At 39.8% G+C, this 20,633-nt stretch overlaps 1 protein-coding gene across 1 annotated transcript; it reads left to right on the forward strand.

Annotated features, from left to right (window-relative positions):
- Positions 1-7,007: 7,007 nt before the first annotated feature.
- LOC115739705 (cysteine-rich receptor-like protein kinase 25) lies at positions 7,008-20,633 on the forward strand. Its single transcript, XM_048285319.1, has 7 exons — positions 7,008-7,746; positions 8,109-8,276; positions 8,369-8,487; positions 8,633-8,843; positions 9,112-9,349; positions 9,461-9,567; positions 20,596-20,633. Exons 1-7 carry the CDS (start codon positions 7,008-7,010, stop codon positions 20,631-20,633), a joined length of 1,620 nt encoding a protein of 539 aa, XP_048141276.1.

A 20,633-nucleotide genomic window follows, 5' to 3' on the forward strand; every position in this document is an offset into this window, starting at 1 on the left:
CTAATCGACGGTGAGTCAACCTCTACTCCTTGGCTAAGTCGTTAATTATGTTTGGATTAGTTTAATTAGATTATTATGGTGTTTTGGTAGATTAATTAGGGCCGGTTTAGGCTAGAGACTCGGTTTAGGTTAAATGGCCCTAATTAATTGGATTAATTTGATTGTGGCTAGTTTAGACGGAATAATTGATTAATTGATTGACATTGCTTGATCGCGAGCGAATAATAGGTCGAGGGTGAGCGTATGATTGATTGGTGATTTGGATTTAATTACGCACGATTGGATTGAATGTTTGTCATTGAATTATTGAACTATGCTCGATTATAATTTTTGTGGATTAATTGATGAAATGCCTTGACGGATGGCTAGTTAAATTGATTGATTGGTTGGAATTCGATCACTCGATTTATGGGTGCGAGGTCGCATGGACAACATATGCATTTGTGTGATTACTCAAGAGTTTTGTTGTGTGAGCATGTCGTGTGAGCATTTGACTAAATGCGGATTATAAACTAACTATTTGCTGAATATGCTTGAGTGATCACACGATGGATTATTTCTGTCAAGTTCGTACCGTGCCGGTCGTACGGAACCATACGACTTGTCAAATGCACGTCAATTCGTGCCGTGCCAATCGTACGGATTACATGAATTGACGGATGCCGGTTGCGGCTTGTGACGGATCGAAGCCCCTACGGGGATTCCTAATAGTGCCGTGTCGTGCCGGTCGTACGAGTCATACGGGCTATCAAATGCCGTCGCCGGAAGTAAGGGACGAAGCACGGTCCTGCCGGTAGACACCGTCCGTCGTAGTGTAAAGTCACACCGGTCGTGTGCAATTGGGCTAGATGGCCGTTAATAATCGAACCACGTGTCGTGTCCGTGTATGCGATTGACATGATATCTATGGGTTGTTATGTGTGGCATATTATGTTGAGTATTGCATACCGTGTGATTTTCAAGCAGTGAGCTGCATGTGATTGAGATATTTATATATCAATATGTGATTGATCGATAGGACCCTCTGGACGAATCAACGCCTTAGCCGGGCTTAGGCGTTGACTCATTGAGATTTATATCTCACACCATCGTTGTTAAACCCTTTTCGGGTTCTAAGTGATAGAGCTAGTAATTCTTAAAAAACTTATAAGGATGAAAGTGATGTAGCCCTATTGGAGTAGGTACGAAGTTGATCCTATCCCGTCCCAAAGTATGGGATTAATTAGTGTGTCATTTCGGTTGACTCATGACGTGATTGTAAATAAGATCATGTTTTTGAATTAATGCGTTTTCCTACTTACCTATCCCTATTTTATATTTTTGTCCGGGAATATTATACGTTTCCGCATGCGTAATTAATCTCATGGGTTGATAGCGTGCCCGTGACGCTATCATTTTGACCCGAGGGACGAGATGACAGAGATGCCGCGCGCTCGAGGATCGGGGCGTGACAATTGCCCGTCAAAATGTGGATGGAATATGTCGAGTCAACACTCACAAATCGACGCGTGCTATTTGGGATGATCGGTTTTAGTACTAGTACTTAGATTGAGTTACAATACTACTCATCGTATTATTATTCAACAGGAACTTAATTTCTTTCATCACATCTAAATTCAAAATCTTATGAGGATGTCAAATTAAAACCAAGTACTAATGGCTAGTTCCTACGTCTACAAGTTTATCAAAATCTGATTAAACGTCTTATATGATAAATGCCATCGTTATGCATTTTTTTCATTACTCAAATCACAAAAATGTTAATGGAATTCTTTTATTGTACTAATTAGTCATGTTTTAGAATTTGATTGTACTATTTAAAAATTCTGGAGCTTGATAGCATTTCTGCGACAAGCATTCTAGCATATTTGTCCTTTATCTATTTTTTTTTTCATTTACCAAATTTTCTGTTGGGTTATCATTTTCATTTTTTTTATCTTGGTTATCAACTTCTTAAAATTGACTAACACTTTTTTAAAAGGGAAAATGACACAAATAATCCCCGAACTTTGGTCCAATATGCAATGCGGTCCCCGAACTTTTAATTTGTTCAATATAGTCTTTGAACTTTAGTCCAATGTGCAATATGGTCGCTAAACTTTTGACTTGTTTAATGTAGTTCCTGAACTTTTAGTACATGTTCAATTTAGTCCCTAAACCATATGAAAATATTCATTATTATCCTTGATCTTCAATTAATGGAAAGACTACATTGAACATTTTCATATAGTTCAAGGATTATATTGAACATGTAGCAAAAGTCTAGAGACCACATTGAACAAACTAAAAGTTCATGGATCATATTAAACATTAAGCTAAAGTTCAAGGATCATATTGAATAAATTTAAAGTTCGGGGATCATAATGCATATTAGATCAAAGTTTGGGGATCATTTATGTCATTATCCCTTTTTAAAAAGCACCAACTTTAATTGGGCTCGCTGTTCCATTAAGTTACCAATTAGTTTGCATTACCAACTCTATTTTGCATACTTATACCTTGATATCAAGTTTAGAATTGGTCCATCAAAACTAGTTGATAATCTTACAGGAGAAATTTTGGTTAAGTGAGGACAAATAAAACGTGGTAAGTTTATAGTAAAGTTGATAAATTTAAGGCGTTACATAAGCATATCCAAACACCCATCTCAACTACATATGAATCATAAGAACAGAACTTGTTCCATTTAAAGACCAATCCCGCTTGAGGACCACGGGGAGGTGTTTATTGCTTGTCATCCATGGGCAAACACTCGGTGTTAGGACATTTGAATATTAAATCACACATTCATTATACGGCTTAAACTTTCTAGAGCCATTGGAGCAGTCTCACAGAATCGCACGCGCAGATCTGGTCCAAAGGGTTCCCGGCATGTGCCGATCTTCGCAAGTTTGACCTGTAATATTCTAATTAGAAATTTTCCCATGTGTTATACTCCACAAGCACACTTAGCAGCTGCTCACCTGGGACTACCTTTTTGTCTTTTGAGAAGCTGCGGTAGAAGGAGGCCGGTGTAAAGTAGTCACTGTTAAAATATGTCTCGAGTTTGATCCTAAAACGAACATATGAATTGCGGAAACAAAAAATAAAGGCCGAACTTCTGTGGATGTACAAAATCAAGAGAATCTAAACCAAAACGAAAAGGATATATTCTTGTTGGATTTGGCAAGGGACTTTATACGATGCAGTCTTGCATTTGGTTTTTTGATTATGTGGTTTTTCAATAGAAAGTCCAAGTGGACTTTGATTTGGGGATTATTGACTCGGTCAAGAAAGGATAAGGACTTGTTCAAATAAAAGGAAAGGATAAAGAAAGAAAAACAAATAGATACGGACTCTATCATGCAGAAGTTGTTTTGCGTCCAGCTTGCATATATAATAGCAAGCGAACGTCTTGGCCGAAGATTATCGTTGAAGCGCCGACGTACGAGCGTTTGATAGAGGATTTTTCTCCGTCATCGAATTCTAAGTGTTGAAGCCAATAGAAATCTTGTATCAAGGTTTGTGTTATTTTTCTTTTGCGAGACTATTTCGTGAGGAATTGGGGCTAAACATTGTGTGCGTTATTTGATGTAATTGGGGCTTGGGAAATACTAAGAGTGTTTGAGTGACTCGAGTGTAGTTACGTAATCTCCGTGTATCGCTCGTTCTATAGTGGAATTCGTGCTGCTCTCCCCATGGACGTAGGTTTCTATGACCGAACCACGTACATCCGGTGTCCGATTTATTTTCTTGTTCTGTCTATTTTATTATTCGATCGCTTGGTTCCGCGCAACAATTGGTATCAGAGCTAGGCTTATCGAGTTGAAGCGAATCGATGGCGACGGAAGAAGTAAAAGTGAAAATCAACAAATTTGAGGGGAAGGACTTTGGTTTCTGGAAGATGCAGATTGAAGACTATCTATATCGGATGAAGCCGCACTTGCCCCCGCCCCCGTGCGGGGAGAAACCAGAGACGATGAAGCAAGCCGATTGGGAATTGCTAGATAGACGAGCGCTGGGTGTTATTCGAGCGACGTTGGCTCGTAACGTCGCGTTTAATATCGTCAAAGAGAAGACCACTGCGGGTTTGATGAAAGTCCTATCGGATATGTACGAGAAGCCCTCTGCGATCAACAAGGTCTATCCGATGCGACGTCTGTTTAATTTGAAGATGAGCGAAGGTGCGTCGGTTACTAATCATATCAATGAATTCAATGTGATCGTTAGTCAATTGAGTTCAGTTGATATTGACTTTGAAGATGAGGTATGCGCTTTGATTCTATTATCCTCATTGCACGATAGTTGGAATACTCTCATTCTCGCTGTTAGTAATTCCTTTGGATCAACAAGTTTAACTTTTGATGGGATTCGAGATTTGATTTTAAGTGAGGATATCCGTAGAAGAGAATCTGGCGAATATGTATCTACCGCTTTAGTAGGTGAACATAGAGGAAGAACTGATACTCGTGGTAGTAGAAGTAGTATGAACTCGAATAGACGCAATCGATCTAGGATTAGCGGTGCTGTCTGTTGGAATTGTGGCAAGAGAGGGCATCTTAGAAGGAATTGCTTAAAGCTGAAAAACGAAACGGGTAAGGGAATTAGAGTTGAATCTACAGATGATATTGCAGCTGTAGCTGATGATTCCGATGGTGTCGATAGGGTCTTGTCTATCATCGAGCATTCGTCATTTGACGGATGGATTATGGATTCTGGTTGTTCTTTTCATGCTACACCAAACAGGAACCGGTTTGCTACTTATCAGTGCACGGATAGTAGTAAAGTGCGGTTGGGGAACAACGCTGAATGCGATGTTGTGGGTGTTGGTGATGTTAAAATCAGGATGCATGATGGTATTGTGAGGACATTGATTGGAGTAAGATACGTTCCAGCATTGAAAAAGAACTTAATTTCCTTGGGTGCCCTAGATTTAGTTGGATGCGGGTATTCTTCACAAGGTGAAGTTCTAAAGATTGTTCGAGGTGCCATGGTGATAATGAAAGGAATCAAGCATGGAAGCCTGTATGAACTTCAAGGTGAGACATTGACAGGTTTTTCTCCGAAGACGTCGGTATACGTTCGAGGGTCTAACGATTGCTCGAGGAAGACTTGGGTAAATGTTTCGAAGCACAAGTTTGATGCTGTTGTTAGGAATACGCGATCGAGAGCTTTGATCGAGACGGAGGCCGGTAAGTCGATCAAGCATGTGTGAACCGACAGTAGCATGGAGTCCCGCTCGAAGCTGGTAAATAAATTCTGCATGACAAAGGGCATAGTGAAACACCGCACTAGTGCCGGTAAACCACAACAGTTTGCGGAATTGATGAGCGGAACATTACTAGAGATGACCCGTAAAATGATCTCTAGTGCTGGTATGGCTAGAAGAATTCTAGCGGATGCGCTTGGTGTAGCGAGCTACCCGATGAATAGATCTCCATCGGCTGCGATCGGATATTGGACTCCCGAAGAAGTATGGTCAGGTAACGTTGCTGATTATTCTACTTTTAGAATGTTTGATTGCCCGTGTTATTATCGAGTAAGTGATGGTAAGCTCGATGTGAGGGCAAAATGTATATTCCATGGCTATGCACGAGGTGAGCAAGGCTGTCGGTTGTGGTGCTCAAACATAAATTCACCTGTTCGCAGCAGAAAATTTACCTTTGACGAGTCTCCAGTACTTTAGGTTAGGAGTGTTTGTGGCGGTGTTAACACGGATCCGGACGGTGTTCAGCTTAAGGTGGAGTTGCAACCAGAAACTCCCGAGGTAGCAGATACCAGCGTGGTAATCAACACATATGGTGCTTGTAGCGAGGTGGAGCCTGTAGAGCCAACGGTTGCTGTAATCGCTGATATTGATAAGGTACGTGTTCGATCTCCCGACAGATATGGATGCAACGGTGGTTTTGCTTTATCTGCGATTAAGGAGCTTGTATCGAAAGTTATTGTGAAGCGAGTTAAAAGTGCATGTGGAGTTAGTGTTCTGTTGAGATCCTCGGTTATGGCGAAGTTCAAGCGCAGCTTGGACTTGGATGATATCCGTGGCGGTTGAACCCATTGGGGCTATTGGGAGAGTAGTAGTGGTTGAGTTCGGATACTAGCGAAGCGATTGTGATTTGGCTTAAACGTCGAGCTAAGGTGGAGATTGTTAAAATATGTCTCGAGTTTGATCCTAAAACGAACATATGAATTGCGGAAAAAAAATAAAGGCCGAACTTCTGTGGATGTACAAAATCAAGAGAATCTAAACCAAAACGAAAAGGATATATTCTTGTTGGATTTGGCAAGGGACTTTATACGATGCGATCTTGCATTTGGTTTTTTGATTCTGTGGTTTTTCAATAGAAAGTCCAAGTGGACTTTGATTTGGGGATTATTGACTCGATCAAGAAAGGATAAGGACTTGTTCAAATAAAAGGAAAGGATAAAGAAAGAAAAACAAACAGATACGGACTCTATCATGCAGAAGTTGTTTTGCGTCCAGCTTGCATATATAATAGCAAGCGAACGTCTTGGCCGAAGATTATCGTTGAAGCGCCGACGTACGAGCGCTTGATAGAGGATTTTTCTCCGTCATCGAATTCTAAGTGTTGAAGCCAATAGAAATCTTGTATCAAGGTTTGTGTTATTTTTCTTTTGCGAGACTATTTCGCGAGGAATTGGGGCTAAACACTGTGTGCGTTATTTGATGTAATTGGGGCTTGGGAAACACTAAGAGTGTTTGAGTGACTCGAGTGTGGTTCTGTAATCTCCGTGTATCGCTCGTTCTATAGTGGAATTCGTGCTGCTCTCCCCGTGGATGTAGGTTTCTACGACCGAACCACGTACATCCGGTGTCCGATTTATTTTCTTGTTCTGTCTATTTTATTGTTCGATCGCTTGGTTCCGCGCAACAGTCACATCGACTGCTAGTCCTCCACCACATTTGAAAAATCTGTGTCGTGGCCTCGCCACTTAGTACAAAGAGCAAATCCCACTTGTTCATCGTAGAAACCACACACACACAGACACAACAAAAGAGAGAAAAGATGCCAATGGAACTTCTTCTGCTTCTTTGCACACTCAGCTTTTTCACCATCAAAACTGCTGAATCCACCCTCACCATGAGCATGCTTTACTGCTCAAACTCAAGCACCTTCACTTCCAATAGCACCTACCAAGCCAATCTCCGTCATGTTCTCGATGATCTCGTCTCTGATTCGTACGCCGATAAAGGGTTCTTCTCCACTTCAAGGGGAGCGAGCTTGAGTGAGGCCGTCTATGGGAGCTTTATGTGCAAAGGTGATGTCTCGAAGAAAGAGTGCGCGGAATGCGTCAAGGACGCGAGCCTCGAGATAACCCGCCTGTGCCACATGACCAAAGTCTCCGTCCTGTGGTACGATCAGTGCATGTTGCGCTGCTCTGACGCGAATTTCTCCTCGACTGTGGAGATGGAACCTCAGTTGGATGGATACAATGGAGAGAACATGACAAAGCTGGATGAATTCATGAAGCTACTGAACAAGACGATGGTTCACGTGGCTGGAAAGGCTTCTCATCATCCCATGATGTATGGTCATCGAGAAGCGGAGTTCACATGGGATATAAAGTCGTACACGTTCGCACAGTGTGTGCCTTATCTTTCCCCAAACGATTGCTGGGAGTGCCTTCACAACGCCACAACGAGCATCTTAAGCCTCCAAAAGGGGAGGATCGGGGGCAGAGTGTTGCCTCTGAGCTGCTTTGTCATGTTCGAGATTTACCCGTTTTACAGGAGCAGCTCTCAAGGTGAGGCAGACCCTCGTACTTTATCTTCCAAAAGTTCATCATCATGCTTGTTACTTCTCTAAGATCACAACGGAACTCACGTTGAAGCTGTGTTTTTGTTCTTCAAGATGTTATTAGATTTTTTCTGCCAGCAAAAGAATCTTTTACTTTCAATTCGGCTACGAATAAAAGCTTTACAGTTAGATCACTCGCTCCGTGTTTCAGCTAAGTACAGTCAATTTAACTGTCTGAAACAGCTTCCGAATAGAGTTGGGGAATATCTTGTCCTTATGTATGTGCTGGAAAATGAAATTTTTATGACTAGAAGGAGCCATACTTTCATGTCTGTCAATGATAACTAATAACTCCGGCTACAAATGCAGGGAAAGTGCTCTTTCCGTTGAAAATATCTGCTGCAATCCTCACCGCAGCCATAGGATTGATGCTACCTTTTTACATGATAGTCCGGCATTTACTAAGAGGAGGAAGAAGAGGAAGAATAGTTGTAAGAAGGAACAGCGAAAGTTGCATAGAAGAATATCCGAACGGTAGCTTGGCAAAACAATGCTATTGCATGCATATGACTTCTCAATTTGATTTCAATAGAGTCTAAAGATATCTAAACTATTTAACTGCCAGTAAGGGAGGCAAATTTCTGAACTCCATTCCCTGCAATTTGATCTGCAAACAATAGAGGCCGCCACAAGTAAGTTCTCGAAGTACAATAAGTTAGGGGAAGGTGGATTCGGACCGGTTTACAAGGTTATTAAGATATTCGATCAGATCATTCAGCTTTTGATGCCCAATCTTGGAAAAACTCCGAGATTACTATTTGGTTACCCTATATTGATGCCCAATGAGGTGTGTCTGTTTTGGGCAAACTTTTTTTATGTCTTTCTGTTATCAGGGTACACTACCTGGCGGTCAAGAAATTGCAGCAAAGAGGCTTTCTAGGAGCTCTGGACAAGGAGTCGAGGAATTCAAGACCGAGGTTGAAATAGTAGCCAAGCTTCAACACAGAAACCTGGTGAGGCTCCTGGGATTCTCCGTGGAAAGAGAGGAAACAATACTGGTCTATGCATGTGTGCCCAACGGCAGCCTCGACCGCTTGTTTTTTGGTTTGCCTCTCTTTATCTCCTTTTCACCGAGTTAACGTACCAGTATTTCAGTCCAAATGGTATATTTCATTCATGGAAAATGACAAGTAAACATTATTCTGGCTAAATAAAACCAGAGATATGAGAACATTACTGAAGTAGATAGGGGAAACGAATGACAATGAGATCGAAAGTTGATGAAAGCCAATATGTTGATTATCTGCGCAAGAGGCATTATGCCAGTATGAGTTGATGCAACTTACACGTTAATTCTTTGATTGATGTACAGATCCCAGGCTCAGAGGACAACTGGATTGGTCGGTACGTTACAAGGTCATGGTAGGGGTGGCGCGCGGATTGCTGTACCTTCATGAAGATTCTCGGCTTGGAATTATTCATCGTGATCTCAAAGCCAGCAATATTCTGCTAGACACTGAAATGAACCCAAAAATCTCAGAGTTTGGTGCAGCCCGGATCTTCGGTTCTGATCAGACTCAAGGAAGCACAAACAGAATCGTCGGAACACAGTAAGTTCAACATTGGCTAATCTGACTTGTTGTCCTAATTTGTTTCAGGCAATTTATACCCATAATTGAACATCATCTCATTTCTTTGTTAACATGCTGGGCTCAATGTAGTGGCTACATGTCTCCTGAGTATCTGATGTTCGGACACTTCTCCGTAAAATCTGACCTCTTCAGCTACGGTGTACTAATGCTGGAGATTACGACTGGCAAAAAGAGCAGCCAATTCTTCGTATCGGAGTGCGATGCGGACCTGCTAGGCTATGTGAGAATCTTAATAAAGCCCTGTGTTTTTTTTTTTTTTTGGGCTAACGTCACTTTTAATAGAAGTACGACAGTACTTTGAAAAAAATTACTAATATTTTTCTAGGTTTGGAAGCACTGGAGCAACAAATTGCCGTCGGAAGAAGTGGACCCAGCTTTAAGTAGTGCTTATTCCATGAACGAAGTGATCAGATGCATGCACATTGACTTGCTCTGCGTGCAACACGACACGGAAGACCGACCTACCATGGATTCGGTAATTCTCATGTTAAACAGCGAGTCTATTAGCATCCCAGTGCCGCAAAGACCTTCATTCTTCTTTCCTGGTAAGAAATACAAACAGGCACCTTGTGTTCTGAACTCAGATCAATCTAGCAGCAAAGTGGACCAATCTATTTAGCAAGATAACGTCGCTGTGGTCTCTGACCGACAGCGATCTTGCTGATCCAGGTCCACGGTAGCCGAGATTTTGAGTGTGTACACTTCATAGTACATTTTCAGTGCCAGGATCCTGTAAGAGGATTGCAACAGTGGATACCTTTGATATCTATTGCCAATACTGAATCTGTCATCATTTAGTCAGAGATCACCAACCTCTAAGTTTCTGAAAACTTCAGTAGCTTGTGCATATCATGACATTAGCTTATTGAGCTCTCTCAACAATTTCTCAAGAAGTCTGCGTGAACCTATTGGCTGCTAACATGTTTCACATGGGATTTTATTCATCGTCAGAGTATTCTATGACAACCAGTCAAGCTAGACAATAACTCGTCGACATCGGTGTTCAGACTCAATTGCCGGAACTAGTTTTTAGGAGGGGTCTATTGACGCAAGATTCGAGTGAAAGTACGAAGTTACGCATTGATATCAACTTTTTTTTAAGGATTTTTGATTGCCAGGGGATTTTATACCGATGCTCAATTTGGATGAGTTACTTCGTTCGAGTAAAGGGTGTTGATCCATCAACACAAGTGCTTCAAACAATATAGAGTTACCCATTAAAACATGCATGCATTCTATTTCAGTTCTTCTCTAAGAAAAAGACAGTCAAGGATTTTTGGGCGTTCCATTTAATAACTTTATTGTGTTCCTATTCATTCTGCAAGATCACCTTCACTTGTATACTAAAAGATATGAATGTAATAGTGAATGATCAAGGAGAAAAATGGGTGGCGTACGAATTTGATATAAGTGGTAATATATAATCATCTAAAAGCCCACTTTTACGTGCCGTAGAAAGGAGACATAGTGAGGGATAGAGTCGCCAAGAAAGATCGCGAAATGAAAAAAAAAAAAACTAAATCGTGTACAATGACTTAACCTCATTTTACAATAGTTATTCGAATCGAAATCGTAAAACGATTATCGATACAAATACTCATATTTAATAGTGTAAAAGGATTCTTATTGTAGCACTTTGTAGTGATACTAGATATAGATGATTAGCAGTATTGTGAAACTGCCGGGCTAGTAGCTTTCAAAACAAAACGATAAGCCTAACCAGTAAATTATTCTTGACTTGCCATATAAAAGTTGTGATACATTGAAGTAAACCCTATGGATCTACTACAATGACAAATAACCATTCCGGTCGCCTGATTTGGGTCGGAAACTTACACCATTAACATCCCGGGCTCGTAGGCGGGTCGTGTCCAACAGCCGGACCTGCAAACTCCGACGAACAAAAAGTTAAAGAAAAATTTCAATTGCTGAAAACAGTTGCTTAGTAATATTGGGCACCGAAAATAATATCCGGACTTTTTGAATTTAGACAATACAAGTTATGATAAATTACCACCAAAAAACAAAATCCCATGATGTCGTGCATAAGAACACTTTTGGAGTAGAATTTCTGGTCTAAAAATGGTTATGGAGCAGAAATCTGTTTGATAACGAAACTACTGGAGCAGAAATTCATTTAGCTACGCAATTTCATTGTTCTATTTGTGGATCATCTTTTTGCTCGAGAAGTAGTTTGGAGTCACTTGAGCAAGTAAAACACATTTACTTCTCTCTAGAAGTAAAAAAATAAACTTCTAGTTAGAAGTTTATTTTTAGGGCAGAGGAGCTGCCATGAAGCTAAGGTCCCGTCATACTATCCAATATATATTAGTTGAAGCATGATCAAGGTAAGGGCAGCAAAAAATTAACAATACATCGCTACTTGTAGTTTGCCATGCACATCTATAGTACCCAACACACCACTCTCCGAGGCGCTAAACATATTTACAAATTGGGGTTAAAATTTTTTGTCTTTGACGTTGGTAAAACAACAAAAAATACGGTAAATGCTTCATTAGAAAGTCGATCATCTCACATCGATTGCCGAATAATACATTGAATCCCGATAAAAATGCAAATGTCAATAAGTGAGAGAGAGGCCCGAGTCTAAGGTGCTTAGTCAAAGTTTCGAAATCATCTAGTTTCCTTAACGGATCAAGATGCAAAGAGCACTCACCTTTACCGAATCCTCTGCATGATGAGACTTTCAGGATCATCACAACCAAGAGAAGGCTACAAAATCTCGCGACGGAATAACATGAACGGAAAGACGAAGGAGAAGAAGAGGAGGAAGAAGAAGCCCTCTGTGCCATCTTTGCTGTTGTCTTTCCACTCTCTTCTCTGCTTTTCTTTTATAGAGATTTTTGGCCAGTCAAAGTTTTTTTTTTTTTTGGTCGAACAGTCAAGGTCTTTGCTCGTGAAATCTTCTGAGTGCTGTTGCTTTCTTCGTTCTATTTTCTCGTCATGTCCGTTGAACGTTCTACCTACTCCTAACTCGTGTAAAGGGCACAATAACAGTGGCGATCATTGCAAAGAGAGAGAGGATAACTGACAAGATGAAAATTGTTGTAGTGCGAGTGGAAGAGGCAAGATGGGATTTATTGATACTTTAGGTTTGCTTGCCATAATATCTTTCATTTACAAAACGAATGACATATGCAACTTCATCGGCAAATTCGGGAATCAAACTTTATTTTGCGATTGAGATTTGGACATATCTCTATTTTTATATTAAGGCTCTGTTTATGTTGCTGAAAATGTGACGTTTCAGGACATTGTTTTTCCGGAAAGTTATTTTCCAAAAAAATGACAATACTTTTGGGTGTTTGGCTGAAATATGAAAAAAAAAAAATTTCAGTCGTTTGGTATGGAAATTCGGATTTGATTTTCCTCCATTCACTCCTTTCAATAATTTTTTTTTATTGTTTTGTTTTTCAATTTTGTCTTTTTTTAAAATGATTTTTTAAATGATTTCTCTATTTTTACTTTAAAAAAATTATTTCCCTTTTTCTTTTTTTATCTTTTCTTTTTTCCCTTTAACTTTTGACTTCGGCTGGTCAACGAACACGGCGATGGCCGGCGACCTGCCGTAGGCGAGCTTGAGGCACGGCTGGTCCCAGCGATCTCGGGTTCAACTGAGGTTGAAGAGCCCCGAGCTCGCCAGATCAGGACGCTGCCGATCATTGTGTTAGAGTCCACGTTTCGCATTTTCAGGATGCCACCGAAGGATCCGCATCTTGATCTGACCCCATGAAAAATCTTGACACCATCTCATAAGCTATTTCTGACCACGACATCTCAGAATGGTTCCCTTTCGTCCTCGCGCAAGAAAATCTGGACAAAGCGGGAGAAATCATCCCCATGCACATCTGTTTCTGCAAAGCAGAGAACCAACCAGTGGAGGTGTGAAATGGCTCGTGGGTTTGGGTCTGGGCATTCATCTCATCATGTTTCCTAGCTTTCTAGCTCTAGATTTTTTAATGAGACTCCTCGATGTTTCTCGCCGACATTGGGTGAGCTCGGGGCTCACCGGCCTCGAGCGAGCCCGAGACCGTAGAGAGCGACCAAGTCTCGAGCTTGCCTAGGGTGGGGCCAGTCGCTGGTGGTTGCCGTAGCCCGCGATAGGCAAAAACCAAAAGTTAAAAGAAAAGAGAAAAATAAAGAAAAGAAAAATAAAAAAAAATAGTATAAAAGATAATGAATACAAAGGAATTGAGAGAGCAAAGAAATAGAGAAAATATTTTATTCTCCTCAAAAAGACAAAAATATTTTCTCCACTTTCGAAAGAGTTTTTACGATGAGTAGAAAATATTTTCCTAAACTAGCTTATTTTTCGCGAACCAAACACCAAAAAATTCGGAAAATATTTTTCTGAAAGTTGTTTCCACATAACAAACAGAGCTTAAGAGTCATGTTAACACGTGCCATCGTGTATTAAGCATATTTTTTATGGAATAATTTCTGTTTTCAAGACAATTTACATATCAGGAGAACGCATTTCCAAACAGCAAAATATCTCTAATTATTAGTTGTTTAACAAGTGTCCTAGAAAATCTGTGAAGATTTTTTTTTGGTCCAACTGCAAAGAAGTTCAAATGTTAGACTTCATAGCTTTTTGTAGATTGGGGATGAGATCGTTATTAGTTAGAGTCTGATTCCAAATACTTAATGTTAAAATAAAAGATGAATATCGACTGGCACATTCATATACTTAAATGTGAACGGAAATTTGTGAAGTTAATTATTTAAAAAAGCTAGTAATTCACAATTTGCTCCTTCTTAAACTACCACTTACTAAATGTACCTGTTACTTTTGACAATATACACACGCGTTATTCATTCGAATCACTGTTACGTCCACTATCCTTGTAGAAAAATTATTACGCATTCACCGTCGGGTGAGTGCCGTCTGTGTTTGGAGTTGCTTTTTAACCGCATTATTCTCAGCAATGGCCGGGCCGGGTAGATTAGTTATTTGGTACAACTGATTGAGGGTGCTTTGGTAATTTAGCATCAAGGGTAAATGGTAATTTTGCAAAGGGATAGAATGGTCATTTCAAGGTAAAAGGGCAAAATAGTAAATTTACCTTTAAGGGCAAAATGGTAAATTCACTTCTAAAGTTCGGCTAGGACTAGGCTCGAGCGCGAATGGCCTCTATACTTTAGTTCGACGTTTAGGCTATCCGGGCTTGATTTTCTCTGATCGATACTACTGGATATTTAAATCCCTTTTCGGATCAATTACAATTGCGTCCAACTATTGTCCCTTAAATCTCAAAAATCCCATCTTATTCACTAGACCGAAATTCGAGACTAAAATCCATCGAATTTATTTTTCTTATGGACTTCAAAATTTCGAGATGTCACAACATTAGACAATTGAAAGGAAGTATTCAAGTAATTTAATGTAGTAGAACCAATGTGATTGATACTCAAACCCGAGCCATCCCCAATGACTATCTCATCCGGGTTTTCATACTCGCTATGCAGAGATAAATTAGCGAGATCATTTGTAACATGATGTGAAACTCCATAATCAATCAATCAACTCTCTTCTCGGATTGAACTTAGGCCATCGGCAACATTTGCAACCGGAGCACAGATTGCATCTCGAGTGCGGAAATAATTTTTGGCGGAGTGTCCTACGCGATCACAGTATTGACAAACAGGCCGGGACCCGTTGACCGTGGAGATCCTGAGTCACTGCTTTTGTGATCTCTTCGCCAATTCGAATTGCGGGTGCCAAGGAAATTTCTAGAGTCTCCAACAAGCTGTCCATAATAGCCAGAGTTGTTCTATCGAGATGGGACTCTCGGAGCTCAAGTGTTTCGAGTGCCAAAATTGGCTATGACTGGTAGGACTTCAGCTATCGTTTCTTCATGATGAAGGAACATTTCATGGGCGACTAATTTGTCGTAAATTTCCTCGAAAGTGATTGTGTTTTCATGAGCACGAATCACCACTGCGATTTCACGATATTCTGGTCCTAATCCCCGGAGAGCATGGATGACAAGGTCATCGTCATGGAGAGGTGAATCAATCATTGTCAACTCATCTACAATAGATTTTAGTTGCTGTAAAAAATTAGAGATGGAACGAGAGTTACATTTAACCGTTGATAATTGGTCCTCGAGATGCATAACACTGGATCGGGATTTGCTTGCGTAAGGTATTGCAAGTTTGTTCCATGCACTTTGAGATGTTGCACAAGAGGCAATCAGGGGAATGATGGCTTCGAAAGTGGAAGCAAAAATCCCGTTGAGCAAGAGCAAGTCGTCTAATCCAATGAAGGTGGGCAGCATTCGGGACTGTTTGATTGCCACAGGTAATTTCTTCTGGTAGGTAAGGATGTGTTCCGTCGTTGAATCCTTTAAGGTCATATCCGACTAGCAAGGACATGAATTGAGCCCGCCAAGAAGCGTAGTTAGTGGAAGTTAGCTTTATGGGAAGCTGCGCTTCAGCAGAGATTACAATAAGTCCGGTTGAAGTAGCTGCATTTCAATTGAAGTGGCTGCAAGAATTTCAGGGAGAATTGTTTCAGAAACAGAGTCCGTGGTAGCCATGGCTAAGGTAAAAGGAGGTAGAAAAATAAGTTAAAAAAGAAAGATTAGAGAAGACTCTTGGGAGCAGATTGCTCTGATACCATAAAAGAGGAGATTGAGAGAATATTTTCCAGGATGATTTCCATTACTGTATTTCTAAGATATTTATAGTACATGTACAAGGATGGCAACAACTAAAAACATGGAGAAAATCTAAACTAATTGACAGTTAGAAAATCTGAACTAATTCACAGCTATTAACAATAATGAGAAAGGTTGAAATTATGGAGGACAATTTGAATTTTAAATTGATTCTCTTATATAAGCCGACTAAGTTGCTGAATGAACGGAAATTGAGCACATGAAGAATTTTGGGTCTGACTAAGTCAAAAAACCAAAGTACACGGCGTTGTCTAAGCAAAGATATAACAAAGTATTGACCGAGACAACATGACAATATAGAGGGCAACTTGGAATTGACCCAAAAGTAGAGATCATGATAGTGGATATGAATGGAGAATATATGTTACAATTAGTAGTGAGTTAGTGAGATACTTATTGATACAGAAAATTGATGAGCTATATATAGGTTAGACGAGATTAATATTGAATACTTGATACAGAGATAAATAGCGATTAAATTTCGCAATTACTTAGGGAGCATAGTATCGAGAACCGATAGAAATGCTTAGGATGGAGATTAGTTCTTGTGAAAATAATAGATTTGACCTTCATATCATTTTGTCAATATATTTTAATGTAAAGAAGTAGTAACTCAAATAAAATTGTTACCTCAAACTTAGGTGAGCAAAGTTTTTTTATCGTCAATGTAACTATATACTCTCATTCTCATTATGCAAGTACGAGTTAATGCAACTTACAGATTATTTCGACTAATCTACAGGTCCCGTGCTCACTGGACAACTAGGGTGGTCAACTCGTTACAAGATCATGGTAGGGGTCGCGCGTGGACTGCTGTATCTGTTGGGATTCACGTAGACATGTACGGGCAATTTTAAAAATTAATAAGCGCAGCGGAAATAAATACAACCCATACATGTATCTCCGGAGGCGTAGTTCGTGCATTTTAATCGAAAATATATTTATCAGAGGGAGATAACATATTACCTCTCGTAGCGTGCTTGAACCGGTAGAGATACAAATGTTCTTTGATCCGAGCCCCACAAGCGTCGGGCCTCTAGTTCAGACACACCACCAATCGACGAACGAAGAAGACGACAACAAATTCCACAATGATTGTGCTAGCAGTTTGTGGAATCAGTATTCCGAATTTGATTATATTTTGTTCACTTCAAGAATATGAGAATGAAGAGAGTGTTTGTGTTTTTCTCTCAAAGCTCTCAAAAATTCTGCATACTCTTCACATTCATCAACATTTCTCAAAACTCTTGCCCTCTTTAAATAGCCAAGAACATCTTTCATTTTATAATAAATAAATGCTATATAAAAATAGCACCAACAAATTATAAATGCTATATAAAAATATCACTCACAATTTATCATAAATAAATGCTATCTAAAAATAGCACTATCAATTTATAAATGCTTCCTAACAATAGCACTAACAATAAATGCTATTTAAAGTAGCATAAACAAATTATTAAATGCTATCTAAAATTAGCACTCACTATTTATAATAAATAAATGATATTTAAAATAGCACTAACAATTTATATTAGCTATCTAACAAAGCATTAATCAATAAGTACTATTTAAAGTAGCACTAACAAATAAATAAATGCTATCTAAAAATAGCACTCACAATTTAATAAATGCTATCTAAAAAGCACTAACAAAGTGCTCTTTAAAAAATAATAATCATTATTATTATTTATTAATGCAAGAGTAAAAAATAATTTTACCATACAGTAAAAAATAATTTTACCATACAGTAAAAATATGTATATCGTATATACACGTAGAGCATACGTGTGCATCGTATGCACGTGTGACCAAAATGTGAAATAAAATTAAATCCCATTTAATTTTAATTTTACTAAAAATTCGGTATACAAATTTGCAAACAGATTTGCAATGTCGTCTTTCCGTCATCATAAATTGGTTAAGGTGTGTGACATTCCTAGGTTCATCATTGAGCTGGCAGTAAGAAATGCACTAACACATTAGTACTTCCAAGAGAATCGATTGTCCCCATCAACCTCTAGGTCCTACAAGCCATGAGTGACATCTAGCAATATGTCATGGCTACCCGATCAATGTGAATTCTTTAAGAACATAATGAACCCGTCAGTTTTGGCTACAGTGTAATTCAATCCCTCTGTCTTACCATGTCCCGATCGAACAAAGGCCATGGAATATTTGTCAAGCCGCCAATTCGATCATATGTACAAATCTAACTCGACATGCATTTATACGAGACATGAACATTTCATTCTCTATAACAACAACCCCGGCCGAGGATTTCAATGCAGTCACAATTTAGATCACATAGGACATCAAACCTTTAAAAAGGAGACAGATTCTATTTTGCGCATACGTGTGACTTCGTATGTGAATGAACTATGACCATCAAATACAGAGACGAATCAACGACTCGCCAATATGCGCATTTGTGAACCACAGCCACCCAACACACAAGTCAACACTATGCCTCAAGTCGAAGGATTATTTACACAATACCAAAACGTGAACGATTAGTCATTGACCACGCTTAAAGCTTCCATGTCGCTAATCATTCGGTGTTGTCACGTTCGGTGAACTTGTCCAGTACAAGCACCTATGTTCCAACTCGGATATCACAATATCCAATGACTTGTGACTCGTCATTCCTTAAGTATCTAATACTTAATTATGAAGTTAAGAACATACCGATCTCAACAGGATAATTGATATCCCTTCAATAATCCATCGATCGGGAACAGCTTTAAAGATTCAGTCTAACCGCGAACCTGTCACATACATATTCTCAACGTCTCAAGAATAAGTCCGGTCACAACTGATCTTATGGAATTTATTCATATATATAAATATTTGGACAAATGAATAAATACGTCTTGCCATTAATAATTTGAAAGTTCAATTGAAATACCCAAATACGTAACTATCACATAGTTGTTTTAGGGCATATTTCTAACAGTATCTTCATGACGATTCTCGGCTTTGAGTTATCCATCGTGATCTCAAAGCCAGCAACATTCTGCTAGATGCTGACATGAACCCAAAAATCTCAGATTTCGGTTTGGCCCGAATCTTCGATGTGGATCTGACTCAAGCAAGCACAAATAGAATCATGGGAACATAGCAAGTTCAACATATGCTAATTTGACTTGTCATCAAAAAAGAGAAGGGTGCCGTTAGCATAGAACTTGGGGCATTTGTCCTAATTTTGTTCAAGCACTTTATATCCATTGTGAAAATTTTCGGGTTATCCTCTGTGTTAATAGATTGTGCTATTTGACCAATATCAATATATATATATATATATATATGTGTATGCGTGTTCGTGCTCAATGCAGTGACTACTAGGAGTGACCAAATCGGATCGGGATCGCCCGGACCGGACCAGGAGTAGAGGTCCGGTTCCTGGTTCTAGAGAGTGGTGGTCTGGTTCGCGGTTTTTAAAATTAGAACCGGTAACTAGGAGATCCAGTTCCCAATTCTAGGGAATAAAACTTGACCGCTCAGACTTGGCCGGTTGAATTTTTTTTTTATAACTTTTAAAAGTAGCCCTAAAGTTTACTAGGGAACAACTGCATAGTCTCCAAGAAAATATGTGAGAGTACAGTTCATCAGCCATCTGCAAAATCTTTAGGCAATATATATCTTAACCTTCTGCGAATATACCTCTATCCTCGAAGAACAACAAGAAATTTTGTAAAGCGAATCGACAATTTAGTATCATCTCAGAGCACCAGCGTTCCGAAGCTTAGTTCTACTGCTTTTGCTAGGTCAAAGGAAAGTCGGCCCTCTAAAAAATTGCTGCAATAGAGGGTGTGGAAGATATGAAAGTAAGTCCCAGCAATATTGATAGTGGCAGGAGTCATGGTGATGCAGATGAGTCTAGTGAAGAAGGAGCTTTCAGTATAATGCTTGACGAGGTCCTTGATCTGTTGAGCCGAAGGTGCGATAGAATCAATGGAGCACAGGCCCTTAGACTCTTACCCAGAGAAACTAAGCCACAGGTATATAGTTGGTGAAAGCAAGAATCGGACATCAGTAGTTTTAATGCTCGAATATTTCTTCTCTAGAATCATCTTGCAAATGTTTCTCTGGGTTGCCATTATGTTTACTTCAAACTCCCTATCCAAGAGCCTCACGTGGGAGGAAACATGCACGATCCCATTTTTTGGCACGATCATATGTTGACTTTAACGCTGTTTTGTTCCATTTTTTGTCATGTTACCGGTTCCAAGGGACCACCCGGGAACTGGACGGGACAGACGGTCCGATCCAGTTCTCGGTCCCTAGGATAGTCGGTCCGGTCCCCGGCTCCGAACAATGGGAACCGAGACCATCGGTCCGATTCCCAGTTCTTGAGGGGAACAGGACCGAACCGAGAACCGATTACCCCTAGTGACTACATGCCTCCTTAGTATCTAACGTTTGAACATGTCTTGGTAAAATCCAACTTCTTCAGCTATGGTGTGTTAATGCTAAAGATTATTACTGCAAAAAGAACAGCCAATTCTTCGCATTGGACTGCGGTGAGGGCCTGCTAG

The sequence above is a fragment of the Rhodamnia argentea genome, chromosome 9 (genome assembly GCF_020921035.1).
Source record: "Rhodamnia argentea isolate NSW1041297 chromosome 9, ASM2092103v1, whole genome shotgun sequence".
NCBI classification, from domain to species: Eukaryota; Viridiplantae; Streptophyta; class Magnoliopsida; order Myrtales; family Myrtaceae; genus Rhodamnia; species Rhodamnia argentea.